The 15,441-nt window shown below is 39.9% G+C and overlaps 1 protein-coding gene across 4 annotated transcripts in view; it reads right to left on the bottom strand.

The window, feature by feature from the left end:
• Positions 1-4,016: 4,016 nt before the first annotated feature.
• Positions 4,017-15,441, bottom strand: part of LOC132895727 (glucocorticoid receptor-like) — a 116,045-nt gene continuing 104,620 nt past the window's right edge. For all 4 annotated transcript variants that reach the window (XM_060936545.1, XM_060936546.1, XM_060936548.1 and 1 more), the window contains 2 exons: positions 12,327-12,484; positions 4,017-7,518 (listed from right to left, as the gene is read on the bottom strand). In XM_060936545.1, coding sequence (XP_060792528.1) covers positions 7,366-7,518; positions 12,327-12,484 — 311 coding nt within the window. In that variant the 3' untranslated portion in view covers positions 4,017-7,365. The remainder of the gene's footprint in view (positions 7,519-12,326; positions 12,485-15,441) is intronic.

Below are 15,441 nucleotides of genomic sequence, written 5' to 3'. Positions count from 1 at the left end.
CGTGTGTGTGTGTGTGTGTTTCTTTCTTACAGAATAAGAAAAGAGTGACTTTTCACTTTACACTGAAATCGAATCCTGATTTTTATTGAGGTTTAAAAAGGAATGGAGGGATAAGAGCGTCTGATATCCTTCAGTAGGACTGAAGATCACTGTGGAGACTAACTATAAAAAAAATCACTCGATTCTGCTGTTGATTAAAATTTCATTTCCATCTGTTAGTTGTTTTTTTTTTGGCCTGAATAAGCTAAAATGCTGAATGCTAGCAGCACCACTATGATTAGACTGGATCAGACAGATGCACATAATGTCTGATGCATGAATCAGGTTTTTAAAAAATCTGAAATTTCTGCCAGGTAATAAAGAAAATGAGAGTCAGTGGCGGTGTAGCTCACTCCGGCCCCGTCTTGTCCAGAAGGAACGATCTAAAGTGGGCCACCTTGCACAGTTCCACTCTCAACCAGTCCGGCTCAAATATTTACCAGAAAGAATCCAAAATGGTGAGGAATTGACCGAGAAGAAGCAATTTTTGTTGAACTGCTCATTAAGGCTTAATTAGTCCATAACTTCATTAATAATTGTAATGAAGCAAATCTGGGTAGAAGTTCTATGCACCCTAGGTTCCCCTACCTTCATGCCAGAAAGAATCAAAATCGGTGAAGAACTGAGGGAGAAGAAGCGATTTGTGTGGAAACTGCTCGTTTGGGATTGATTAATTACTCCATATCTTAATTATTAATTGTAATTTTGCAAATTTGGGTAGAAGCCATTTGCACCCCAGACAGACCTACCTTCATGCCAAAACGAATAAAAATCACTGAAGAATTGAGGGAGAAGAAGTGATTTTCATGAAATGTGGACGCCGCCGGACGGACGCCGGATGACACATGATGGAATAAACTCATTGGCTGGATAAGATAATAATAGCATAACATTTTTTAAATAAATAAAAAATGTTCACTTACTTAAATTTCTGATTTATCTCAAAATATAGAAAGTGTGTTGTGTATGAGGAGTTCACTAAATACTAAATCATGTGAACAGCATCACTGTCCGCCATCAGATTAATGAGTTATTACTGGGTCAAATATCTGAGCTAATATTTGAAAATTTTAAGTCAGAATTTGAGAGAAGAATATTTCTCATAAAATGTTTAGCTGTGGGTGGCACGGTGGTGTAGTGGTTAGCGCTGTCGCCTCACAGCAAGAAGGTCCGGGTTCGAGCCCCGGGGCCGGCGAGGGCCTTTCTGTGTGGAGTTTGCATGTTCTCCCCGTGTCCGCGTGGGTTTCCTCCGGGTGCTCCGGTTTCCCCCACAGTCCAAAGACATGCAGGTTAGGTTAACTGGTGACTAAATTGAGCGTAGGTGTGAATGTGAGTGTGAATGGTTGTCTGTGTCTATGTGTCAGCCCTGTGATGACCTGGCGACTTGTCCAGGGTGAACCCCGCCTTTCGCCCGTAGTCAGCTGGGATAGGCTCCAGCTCGCCTGCGACCCTGTAGAACAGGATAAAGGGGCTACAGATAATGAGATGAGATGTTTAGATGTCACAATTTGTGAGATGAAACATCTAAATTCTGAAATAAGTCAAATTTCACACAGCAGAGTTGATATGGAGCAGATGGGGAAAAAAGTTTTTAAAAAATAAGCTTCTTTTAAGCTTTCAAGTCGATGAACATCATTAAAACCTTAATGTCCTGTTTATCTGCTCACAGAGTCACACGCTGGATTTACAGAATCATGAAATTTATCCAAATGTCATCGTTCAGACTCTCAGTTCGTCTCCATCATTCAGACTCCTCATTCTCCTGGAGAAACCTCTGCGTTTTCTGATGCCGTGATTTTACTCTGAAAGCTCAGATTTCGAAAAATCAGCCACATGAATCAATCATTAAACAAATGTCATTAAAATTCATCCATGCAGACGAGAAAACATAATCGATCAGAAACAACAAACAAAAATTTTACTTCCTGATGACATGATCATGTGTTCAACATTTAATCAAATATGTATTTGAAAGATTGACATTGAATTGAATCGACTGAAGTGTAATACAAAACTATTTTAAACGCATGATTCTTCACTTTGGGTTACATTCACATCACTAAAATACAAACAAACCTCGAATAGATTTATTTTGCTGTAACTCGTATACCAGGGACATTTCTCTGCATTAATGTTTTACAAAATAAACTTTTACAAAATAAACTCAGACTGATATCAGAGTTGGGTAGTGCAAATCCTCCAGCACTGGCACTTTACTTTCACATAGTTTTATCTTTTTTTTTTTCTTTTTCAAGTGACTGGTTCACTTTCACAGCAATATGCATGAGTCTAAAATGCAGAAAAGAAATAAAAATGAAGTAAAACAACACATTCAGAACATGATGCCAAGTGCTTCTGTGAAATACAGTGGTGCTTGAAAGTTTGTGAACCCTTTAGAATTTTCTATATTTCTGCATAAATATGACCTAAAACATCATCAGATTTTCACACAAGTCCTAAAAGTAGATAAAGAGAACCCAGTTAAACAAATGAGACAAAAATATTATACTTGGTCATTTATTTATTGAGGAAAATGATCCAATATTACATTTCTGTGAGTGGCAAAAGTATGTGAACCTCTAGGATTAGCAGTTAATTTGAAGGTGAAATTAGAGTCAGGTGTTTTCAATCAATGGGATGACAATCAGGTGTGAGTGGGCACCCTGTTTTATTTAAAGAACAGGCATCTATCAAAGTCTGACCTTCACAGCACATGTTTGTGGAAGTGTATCATGGCACGAACAAAGGAGGTTTCTGAGGACCTCAGAAAAAGCGTTGTTGATGCTCATCAGGCTGGAAAAGGTTACAAAACCATCTCTAAAGAGTTTGGACTCCACCAATCCACAGTCAGACAGATTGTGGACAAATGGAGGAAATTCAAGACCATTGTTACCCTCCCCAGGAGTGGTTGACCAACAAAGATCACTCCAAGAGCAAGGCGTGTAATAGTCGGCGAGGTCACAAAGGACCCCAGGGTAACTTCTAAGCAACTGAAGGCCTCTCTCACATTGGCTAATGTTAATGTTCATGAGTCCACCATCAGGAGAACACTGAACAACAGTGGTGTGCATGGCAGGGTTGCAAGGAGAAAGCCACTGCTCTCCAAAAAGAACATTGCTGCTCATCTGCAGTTTGCTAAAGATCACATGGACAAGCCAGAAGGTTATTGGAAAAATGTTTTGTGGACGGATGAGACCAAAATAGAACTTTCTGCTTTCAATGAGAAGCGTTATGTTTGGAGAAAGGAAAACACTGCATTCCAGCATAAGAACCTTATCCCATCTGTGAAACATGGTGGTGGTAGTATCATGGTTTGGGCCTGTTTTGCTGCATCTGGGCCAGGACGGCTTGCCATCATTGATGAAACAATGAACTCTGAATTATACCAGTGAATTCTAAAGGAAAATGTCAGGACATCTGTCGATGAACTGAATCTCAAGAGAAGGTGGGTCATGCAGCAAGACAACGACCCAAAGCACACAAGTCGTTCTACCAAAGAATGGTTAAAGAAGAATAAAGTGAATGTTTTGGAATGGCCAAGTCAAAGTCCTGACCTTAATCCAATGGAAATGTTGTGGAAGGACCTGAAGCGAGCAGTTCATGTGAGGAAACCCACCAACATCCCAGAGTTGAAGCTGTTCTGTACGGAGGAACGGGCTAAAATTCCTCCAAGCCGGTGTGCAGGACTGATCAACAGTTACCGCAAACGTTTAGTTGCAGTTATTGCTGCACAAGGGGGTCACACCAGATACTGAAAGCAAAGGCTCACATACTTTTGCCACTCACAGATATGTAATATTGGATCATTTTCCTCAATAAATAAATGAGCAAGTATAATATTTTTGTCTCATTTGTTTAACTGGGTTCTCTTTATCTACTTTTAGGATTTGTGTGAAAATCTGATGATGTTTTAGGTCACATTTATGCAGAAATATAGAAAATTCTAAAGGGTTCACAAACTTTCAAGCACCACTGTATAATTTACACACTTTCTTTAATAATCATCATCAGCATCATCAATCTAACACCTTCCATGCTTTAACCACTTTTTTTTTTTTTTAAAACAGCAACAACAAAAAAATCCCTACATTCTCAATCTGTTGTCTTTAAAACTCCGTGATCACTCTGAAGTCTTTTCCACTCATTTAGAGAATTATCACAAAGCAACCTTAACACTTTGTTTTACATAAAAGTGCAATGCATTTTTTTTTAAACAAAATACAAACACGACAAGAACATCTTATGCAACAAAACTGCAGGAACAGAATTCAAACACGAGACAAATTAGATTTTTTGGAACTGCTGTCGGATCAGAAACGCATCGAAAGCATCTTCCGTTAGTGAGGACTGACATGAATCATATTTTGGGGTGTTGGGAAAGTGACGTGAGAAAATAATCCCCGAGCCCTGTGAAGATGTACAATAACGTGTTTCATTACATCATGATATTCTTTTCTGAGATTTTGTCCGTATCGTGATAGTTATCACTTTGTGGGTTTATTTTAATAATTACAAACTAAATGGAAGCAGTTGATGGAAAAACAAAAACCCACCATACTTTTAAAATTCTACATTTTTCAAAGAATTTCAGTGTTAGAATGTAGAAATTAAGCAAATTATTATTAAAAACTCTGTTTATCTGTTCCTCATTTTTACAAGTTTAATCCTTCTCTTTTGCCAGCAGTTTGTTTGCTAAACTGTGCATCATGATAAATATCGTGTATCGTTTACACTGTCAGGTCTCATGAAGTGATATTTTTGTCATGTCGCCCAGCTCCAGGGGTCAAGAACGAAGCTCGTGGGACGATGAAAGGTGACGCTGTTTAAAACAAGAATGTAACAGCATTTACGCTTCCACATCAGTAACAGTTCAGTGTCTCTGTGGTTTAAATTACTGAGAAAGAGATTTATATTTTTGGAAAACTGAATTAGAGCAAGTAACAGTGTGGTTCAAATCGGAATAAGTGCAGTGGGATTGATCAGAATTCCTTCTGAAGGCTGCAGGAGTGGGAATAAAAACAAAACAAAGGAAAAAGTCCTAAACCTAAATGAAGGAGTTTGTTATTGTGTGCTCTCTGGGTTTGGGGAAAAGAGAGTTTCTTTTTAAATAGCAATATTCTGGTCACAGGAAGAAAAAAAAGAGGATTTTTAAGTGCTATAAATAAAAGTGCACGCTAAAATGACGAGGCTGGTGTTAAATGGCTTGTGGACTTCAGGAATTCCTATAAACCTTCGCTGGTGCAGTTTTTTTGGTAAAAAAAATCGCTCTCACATAAAAACATGAGCAGACGGAAAGACAAGACGACTTGGGCTTGAGCAGACAGAAGAGCAGTGTGTAGGTTTTGACACTGTGAAGGCGCACAGAGGACAAGATAAGGATTAAAGTGTTAAAAAAATTATATATATTAAAAAATTAGTAAATTAAACACATTCTACAGTGGAATTGAAACAAACAGGAAAATGGACGTGCAGGAAAAAGCCACTAGCATTTACAGAAGAGCTGCGTGCATACACACACACACACACACACACACACACATACATGCCCATACACACACACACACACACACACACACACATACATGCCCATACACACACACACACACACACGCACATACACACACACGCACATACACACACACACACACACACACACACATACATGCCCATACACACACACACACACACGCACATACACACACACGCACATACACACACACACACACACACACATACATGCCCATACACACACACACACACACGCACATACACACACACACACATACACACACACGCCCATACACACACACACACACACACACGCCCATACACACACACACACATACACGCCCATACACACACACACGCCCATACATACACACATGCACACACACACACACATGCCCATACACACACACACACATACACGCCCATACACACACACACGCACACACGCCCATACATACACACATACACACGCACACACACACACACACACACGAGCGCGCGCACTATACCAGGTTAAAGTGCTGTGAAAGCCCAGTGCTGATAAGATGAGCTTTTTAATCTGTTATATTTTTCCAAGATAAAGTTTCTTTCTGTTTTTTAATCAAACGGCCATCAGAACTTTCTCAGCCTGAAAAATGTCAGTTAGATTTATTTATTTATGGGGGGGGAGTCGAGGGTATCAGAGAAGCGTTTTGGTTCTGAAAAGCAGGAAACAGATTTGAAGGTTTTTTTGTTGTTGTTCCACATTTAAATGTAGAATCATCTGATCCTTTCAGGAGACTGATTGTGATGCAGTGAGGAACATTGCTGACTTGCGGCTCCGGAACAGAATTCCTGGTTCGACCCATTAATCCATTTTAGTTTGAATCACTCATTAATCTGCTGCTGCACTAAACTGATAGAACGACCGACCGCGACCGTAAGCAAACTGTATTTCGCCGTCCTGTAACACGTGCAATGACAAAGTTCTAGAACATTTCATTTTTTAAATTTTTGGCTGCATCTCGAATCACAGGGAACGATCATTTCAAATAAACTGTGAATATGTTAATGAGGGACGCACAGAAGAGCGGTGAGAGGCATTTACACTACTGATATTCTCAAAGGGTTGGAAAGGGCGTTTGTTTCCCCATGTTGTGGCTTCAGGGATTACATCCTGAACCTGAGCGCTCCTGAGGATTAGCAGAAGAGGAGAAACGGCTTTCACAGATACAAGGCACAGAGACAGTACACTGCAAAAAGTTGAAAACTGAATTTGAGGAGAAAATTATTTAATACGAGTGAAATGATCTTGCTGCATGGACAGATATTTTTACTTGATAAGACGTCTTAGAATAAATTGGTTGCAATCTAGAACTCGGTTTAATAATCTCAGAACTGGTGTCTTGTATTCTTCTAATAGGAAATGCTCAATCGTTTCAACTACTTTCAAGATATTTTCACTTGCTAAGATATCATTTTCTGCAGTGTAAGACATTTACATGAAGAATTTTTTAAAGGCACATTTTCCCTTTGCTGATGTTCCTCTGTAAACATTGCATCAGTGTGCAAGCATAATTTCAAAATATTAGAACGACGATTTATGAGAATAAAGGGTTGAAAAAGGTGTGTGTGTGTGTGTTCAGTCCTCATCTGTGCCATGGACATTCTTTAACTTTCTTTCATTCTCCCTCTCAAGCAATCTTTACACACACTGAAAAAATCCCAACAAAACAATAATAATCACATCAGTGAAGCCATGATGGCTGAAGGTCTACTCAGGTCTGAAGGTCTGTTCAGCTACCAGTGGCGTTAAGGCATCATCATCATCTAAGACAGTTATTTTTGATGAAAGAGAAGTGGCTTGATGCTCTGGTCTTTGATTTTCGGAAGCTGGTTGGTGATAATTTCAGCCAGCATGTCAGGGAACTCAACACTCAGAGATTTGTTCATAAATGTGAAGAAGCAGAAGTTGAGGAGTCCCTCCACCATCTGCAAACACAAAAAGCCATTCAGTCATTAGCAAGCATTAAGTCAGGAGACTGCACTAGCACTAAATACGAGCCTGAGTGTGTAATAATGTGATGGAACTCTGAGGGGAAAAGTGTTTAACCAAAGAAATGCCATATTTGAGTTTGTCAGTGGTTTCCTTTCATAATACAAAAAGAAACTACAGACACATTCCTGCAATAAAACGTGATGTGTGACAGGCAAGTTGGTCTGAACTACAACCCCAATTCCCAAAAAGTTGGGACAAAGTACAAATTGTAAATAAAAACAGAATGCAATAATTTACAAATCTCAAAAACTGATATTGTATTCACAATAGAACATAGACAACATATCAAATGTCGAAAGTGAGACATTTTGAAATTTCATGCCAAATATTGGCTCATTTGAAATTTCATGACAGCAACACATCTCAAAAAAGTTGGGACAGGGGCAATAGATAGTTTTCACATGACATCACAGAGTCGGGGATTCCCTGGTGGCAGCCATCTTGGAGGGCCAGCTTACCGTACGGGTCACTGAGCACACACTGTAGCACGCGAGTTACATTCATTTATATATTATTTACATTTATAGTTATATTACTACTATTTAAAGCTAGCAATGGTGCAAACTTGTATTCACGGCTGTCGTAATAGGTCAGATGATGAAGTCAAGCGGAGCTTTTATGGAATTCCCACTGTACGGGAGCACTAAGGCGAGCAAACAAACTCAGCATACAAAGGAGAAATCTATGGCTTGCGAGAATCAACCGCAAGGATTATCAGCCTTCCGAACACAGCAAAGTCTGCTCCGATCATTTTATAAGTGGTAAGTTGTTTAAATAAACAATCAATTGTGTTTAAGTTTGTTTTTGGAAACCAAAACATCGTGTGAACAATCTCTGGAGAATGCCTAACTGGAACCGCTGAGTGTACATTTACATTGTAATATACACTTAATATCGCTCGTTTGTCACATTTCTATTTGAAACTTGTCACTTCACTCATGCAAGGGTCATTTTTGAAAAACATTTTAGGTCTATTCTGTATGATTTAATTTGTGTTTGGGATGCAAACAGCGCGCCTTTTGGTGGATGCCGCCTGAATCGCGCAGATCCGATTTTTTTTTTAGGGGGGGCATTGGAGTGTCTGATTATAATTTCAAAGTAAATTCTGTATTAAAATTAATAAATAAGCAAATCCGTTACAGTCCATGAAACAGGAAGTATAAGGATAAGAAAAAAACAGTTTAAATCGGGAAGCTGAGCACATTTGCGCAGCCCGAGCGGTGTGCAGGACTGCACAAATGTGCGCAGCTTCCCGATTTAAACTGTTTTTTTCTCATCCTTATACTTCCTGTTTCATGGACTGTAACGGATTTGCTTATTTAGTAATTTTAATACAGAATTTACTTTGAAATTATAATCAGACACTCCAACGCCCCCCCTAAAAAAACCCCCGGATCTGCGCGATTCAGGCGGCATCCGACAAAAGACACGCTGTGAATATATAAAGTTGTATATATCAGACAGCCTTTAAAGTTTGATGAAGTCAGTTTCAGGCTTTGGCAGTTTCAGGCTTTGGCAGCCCTGCATAGTCACTTGAAAATGCATCTTTGTCCACTTCGTTCCCCCAATCAAGGCCAGTTTGGCTGCATACCGTTGTCATGAGATGTCGTCTAATGTATCTATATACTTCTGTTTGCTTGATTTTGCCGACATTGATCTTTATTTTAGACAACTGACTATATAACTTCATAAATTCGTCCGAGATAACGTAGCCAGTAGTGGCGATGGTCCATTTTGTTTGCCCTCCAAGATGGCAGCTGGGGGGCGTTCCCCGGAATGCCGTGACGTCAGTGAAAACTATCTATAAGAGGCTGGAAAAGTTAAAGGTACAAAAAAGGAACAGCTGGAGGACCAAATTGCAACTCATTAGGTCAATTGGAAATAGGTCATTAACATGACTGGGTATAAAAAGAGCATCTTGGAGTGGCAGCGGCTCTCAGAAGTAAAGATGGGAAGAGGATCACCAATCCCCCTAATTCTGCGCCGACAAATAGTGGAGCAATATCAGAAAGGAGTTCGACAGTGTAAAATTGCAAAGAGTTTGAACATATCATCATCTACAGTGCATAATATCATCAAAAGATTCAGAGAATCTGGAAGAATCTCTGTGCATAAGGATCAAGGCCGGAAAACCATACTGGGTGCCCGTGATCTTCGGGCCCTTAGACGGCACTGCATCACATACAGGCATGCTTCTGTATTGGAAATCACAAAATGGGCTCAGGAATATTTCCAGAGAACATTATCTGTGAACACAATTCACCGTGCCATCCGCCGTTGCCAGCTAAAACTCTATAGTTCAAAGAAGAAGCCGTATCTAAACACGATCCAGAAGCGCAGACGTCTTCTCTGGGCCAAGGCTCATTTAAAATGGACTGTGGCAAAGTGGAAAACTGTTCTGTGGTCAGACGAATCAAAATGTGAAGTTCTTTATGGAAATCAGGGACGCCGTGTCATTCGGACTAAAGAGGAGAAGGACGACCCAAGTTGTTATCAGCGCTCAGTTCAGAAGCCTGCATCTCTGATGGTATGGGGTTGCATTAGTGCGTGTGGCATGGGCAGCTTACACATCTGGAAAGACACCATCAATGCTGAAAGGTATATCCAGGTTCTAGAGCAACATATGCTCCCATCCAGACGACGTCTCTTTCAGGGAAGACCTTGCATTTTCCAACATGACAATGCCAAACCACACACTGCATCAATTACAGCATCATGGCTGCGTAGAAGAAGGGTCCGGGTACTGAACTGGCCAGCCTGCAGTCCAGATCTTTCACCCATAGAAAACATTTGGCGCATCATAAAACGGAAGATACGACAAAAAAGACCTAAGACAGTTGAGCAACTAGAATCCTACATTAGACAAGAATGGGTTAACATTCCTATCCCTAAACTTGAGCAACTTGTCTCCTCAGTCCCCAGACGTTTACAGACTGTTGTAAAGAGAAAAGGGGATGTCTCACAGTGGGAAACATGGCCTTGTCCCAACTTTTTTTGAGATGTGTTGTTGTCATGAAATTTAAAATCATCTCATTTTCTCTTTAAATGATACATTTTCTCAGTTTAAACATTTGATATGTCATCTATGTTCTATTCTGAATAAAATATGGAATTTTGAAACTTCCACATCATTGCATTCCGTTTTTATTTACAATTTGTACTCTGTCCCAACTTTTTGGAATCGGGGTTGTATGAAATGAAGGTTGGTGGCTCTCTGACGAAGCGTGATCGAGCAGGATGACTTTGATTCCAAAACCTCATTCATTTCTATGGCGCCAAAAATGCATTGAAGTCAATGAGAAAAAAAAACAGATGGACGGAAAAAAGCAAGAAAAAGATAAAAGCGGGTCAGAGCTGATTTCATGGATGAGTTGGATTGAGGTGTCATGTGAAGTTTGATGGCTCTGTGTTGAAACGTGACCAAGCAGGAAGTCTGATTCCGAAACTCGATTCATTTCAATTCCAAAAAAAGACAGAAAAATAAAAAAAAATTATTGAATGAGTGCGTCTTTCCAAAAGCTGTATACAAGCACACTATTCCCAGACAAAAAAATAAATAAAACAAAATGTTGAAATGTAAGGCACAGGGGTGGACAGCACTGTCGCTTTGCTTCATTCCCACATCTGTGGGCTTTCCATGTGGGTTTCCTCCTGGTGCTCTGGTTTCCTCCCACAGTCCAAAGACATGCAGATTAGTTCAATTCAAAGCCCCTCCCACCATCCCAGGCAGTCTCTTGTCCAGTACTAACAGTGACTGGCACCGATCTCTGTTTCTGTAGCCCTCAGCCTCTTGTGTATTACGTAGCTAAGATTACAGTAGGGGGCGGGTCCTCTGGTAACAGCGAGAGTTTGATTATATCTGTATTGCAGCGCCTCACCAGATGGCATGAGGCATCATTTTTATGATGGTCTTTGGTATGGCCCGACTGCAAATAGAACTCATGATCTCCTGGTCGAGAGGCGAACACGCGAACCACTAGGCCAACTCGTGTTGATAAGCTCAACTGGCTCAACTAAATTACCCATAAGTTTGTATATGAGTGTGAACGTCTGTCTGTCTCTCTGTGTTGGTCATGTGATATATTAGTGGCTTGTCCGGGATGCACCCCACCTCTCACCTGATGTCGGCTGGGATTGGCTCCAGCTTCCCTGCGACCCGTAACAGATAAATAGTACAGAGAGTGAATGAATGAATGAATGAATGAATGAATGAATGAATGATGAAATGTTCTGTACTTCATATTACCATCTACGTCATGAACAGATGTGTGCTGATGGCCGTAACTAGCTATGAGAGCACCTCTGGATCATGGTAGTTTTTTTTGTTTGTATGTTTGTTTGCACATATATTCAATTCCAGATGCTTCTGTTTTAGTTAAGATGTAGAAACTAGAAAAGTTTACATGCACGGTGCAGCTTTTTACTTGAACACAGTGTTTGTACCTCATAAGTTTGTGATATCTAATCAAAGTCTCAGTTCTAAATCAGTTAGGGGTGACAATTCTGAAAAATATGCAAAGAAAATAATATTAAGAAAATGCTCTGTAAGAGATAATGATTGAATGGGTAGGAGGAAATATATTTTGCAGATTCCTCTTTTGTCCTTCGGAGGCTGAAATCAGCAGGAAACTAAAGCCGTCTCATAAACCTAAACATTTAACTCATTAAAACTAAACTGAATTCCGAGCAGTTTATAGACAAATTCATGAACAGCAATGACACATTTCTTTCATGATCTCACCTCCTGCATGGAGTCCAACAGCTTAGTGAGCTGATAGAACCTCTGCCAGTTCTGGCTGGAGGTCTCGTCCCGTTTGACGATGGCTTTGCCCAGTTCTTTAATGTAGGACAAGCGGACTTCATCGAACACAGCCTGGCTCTTCATCCCTTCCTTCGGCACTGCAGTGAAGAGCACACGGCTCTTAGGTCACATGACATCATATCTAGCTCTATCCTTCATCTATACATACAGTGGTGCTTGAAAGTTTGTGAACCCGTTAGAATTTTCTATATTTCTGCATAAATATGACCTAAAACATCATCAGATTTTCACACAAGTCCTAAAAGTAGATAAAGAGAACCCAGTTAAACAAATGAGACAAATATTATGCTTGCTCATTTATTTATTGAGGAAAATGATCCAATATTACATATCTGTGAGTGGCAAAAGTATGTGAACCTTTGTTTTCAGTATCTGGTGTGACCCCCTTGTGCAGCAATAACTGCAGCTAAATGTTTGCGGTAACTGTTGATCAGTCCTGCACACCGGCTTGGAGGAATTTTAGCCCGTTCCTCCGTACAGAACAGCTTCAACTCTGGGATGTTGGTGGGTTTCCTCACATGAACTGCTCGCTTCAGGTCCTTCCACAACATTTCCATTGGATTAAGGTCAGGACTTTGACTTGGCCATTCCAAAACATTAACTTTATTCTTCTTTAACCATTCTTTGGTAGAACGACTTGTGTGCTTAGGGTCGTTGTCTTGCTGCATGACCCACCTTCTCTTGAGATTCAGTTCATGGACAGACGTCCTGACATTTTCCTTTAGAATTTGCTGGTATAATTCAGAATTCATTGTTCCATCAATGATGGCAAGCCGTCCTGGCCCAGATGCAGCAAAACAGGCCCAAACCATGATACTACCACCACCATGTTTCACAGATGGGATAAGGTTCTTATGCTAGAATGCAGTGTTTTCCTTTCTCCAAATATAACACCTCTCATTTAAACCAAAAAGTTCTATTTTGGTCTCATCCGTTCACAAAACATTTTTCCAATAGCCTTCTGGCTTGTCCATGTGATCTTTAGCAAACTGCAGACGAGCAGCAATGTTCATTTTGGAGAGCCGTGGCTTTCTTCTTGCAACCCTGCCATGCACACCACTGTTGTTCAGTGTTCTCCTGATGGTGGACTCATGAACATTAACATTAGCCAATGTGAGAGAGGCCTTCAGTTGCTTAGAAGTTACCGTGGGGTCCTTTGTGACCTTGCCAACTATTACACGCCTTGCTCTTGGAGTGATCTTTGTTGGTCGACCACTCCTGGGGAGGGTAACAATGGTCTTGAATTTCTTCCATTTGTCCACAATCTGTCTGACTGTGGATTGGTGGAGTCCAAACTCTTTAGAGATGGTTTTGTAACCTTTTCCAGCCTGATGAGCATCAACAACGCTTTTTCTGAGGTCCTCAGAAATCTCCTTTGTTCGTGCCATGATACACTTCCACAAACATATGTGTTGTGAAGATCAGACTTTGATAGATCCCTGTTCTTTAAATAAAACAGGGTGCCCACTCACACCTGATTGTCATCCCATTGATTGAAAACACCTGACTCTAATTTCACCTTCAAATTAACTGCTAATCCTAGAGGTTCACATACTTTTGCCACTCACAGATCTGTAATATTGGATCATTTTCCTCAATAAATAAATGAGCAAGTATAATATTTTTGTCTCATTTGTTTAACTGGGTTCTCTTTATCTACTTTTAGGACTTGTGTGAAAATCTGATGATGTTTTAGGTCATATTTATGCAGAAATATAGAACATTCTAAAGGGTTCACAAACTTTCAAGCACCACTGTATCCTTCTGTGTAATCAGACGAGAGAACAGTCACTGAAATCGATTCGAATAAATTAGACACGTATGATATGATTAGATACAAACCCAGATGAACGCATTCTAACCACTGACTCGTGTTTATCAGACGTGTAACAGAGTTCAATCATTACACAAACGACTCCTCAGTGGCATCAGAGAGACGACTCTAAACTTGACAAAGTCCACTTGAAGTTCACAGCAGTGAGGTGCTGCAGAAGGAACAGACCCCGGTGATAAACGCTGCTTTCCTTTTAGTCAAAGTCATCGTGATTATTTGAAACAAAAAAAGCATTTTCTTTAACGAACATGCAATTTAGATTTGTTTAAGAAGTGATCAACACACACCTGAGCATCTGATCCTTTTTACTTTACACAGCCATTTTCAGAGAATTTTGAAAGGCATAAAAATAACCATTTTAATGCTTGTTAAAGGAAACCATTTCACAACAAACGCTATCTCGGGCTGACAGACGAAGGACCAGAAAATTACTTCTTCTTTGGGAAGATTTTTTTTTTATTCAGAGCTAACCGCAAAAAAACAACTGAAGTTTCAGCCGACTAAACTTCCTCATACTCAGAATTCTGTTTCGGCTTTTACTTAGAAATAAAATGACAAATATGAGAGAATACAGATAAATAAATAAAAGAAGAAACATCACCGTGGGGCACAGCCAATAGGAAAACAGGGTTTTTATTTTTCCCAGTGCCATCCCTCATAAATATATTTACCTGATGTTAACTGGTGTGTGTGTGTAATGTTCTCTAAGTGGAACACACACACTAACAGACTTTAGTTCACATTAATGAACTCAGGACATTCTCCATGACATTTACTGTGACAAAGTGAGAGCGCCACGAGATAGGTGGAGAGAAAAAGACTGAACTTTTGGAATATTCTGAATGAGAACTCGGACGAGTGTACTCTGATGTTAAACTGTAAATATCAGCTATTATTCTCTCCACATTCACTGGATATGAGCAATCGCACGCTCTGATTGGCTACTCTACTTCTAGGATATCAGCTCATATACCGTGAGTAAAGAAACAAAATGGTAGAGCGTGCTACTGAACCAACTGAGGATGAAATAAAAACTCCACTCGAAAACAAAACCCCAAAAAATAAAAAAGGCAACAAAATATAGAATAAAAGTATTTGATGGTAAGACTGTATCGTTTTTTTTTTTTTTTTTTAAGATATTTTTTTGGGCTTTTTGCACCTTTATTGGATAGGACAGTGTAGAGACAGGAAATGAGCGGG

Source organism: Neoarius graeffei, chromosome 12 (genome assembly GCF_027579695.1).
Source record: "Neoarius graeffei isolate fNeoGra1 chromosome 12, fNeoGra1.pri, whole genome shotgun sequence".
Taxonomy (NCBI): domain Eukaryota; kingdom Metazoa; phylum Chordata; class Actinopteri; order Siluriformes; family Ariidae; genus Neoarius; species Neoarius graeffei.
The sequence above is the reverse complement of the archived record's forward strand: the minus strand, read 5'-3'. Positions and strand labels throughout refer to the sequence as shown.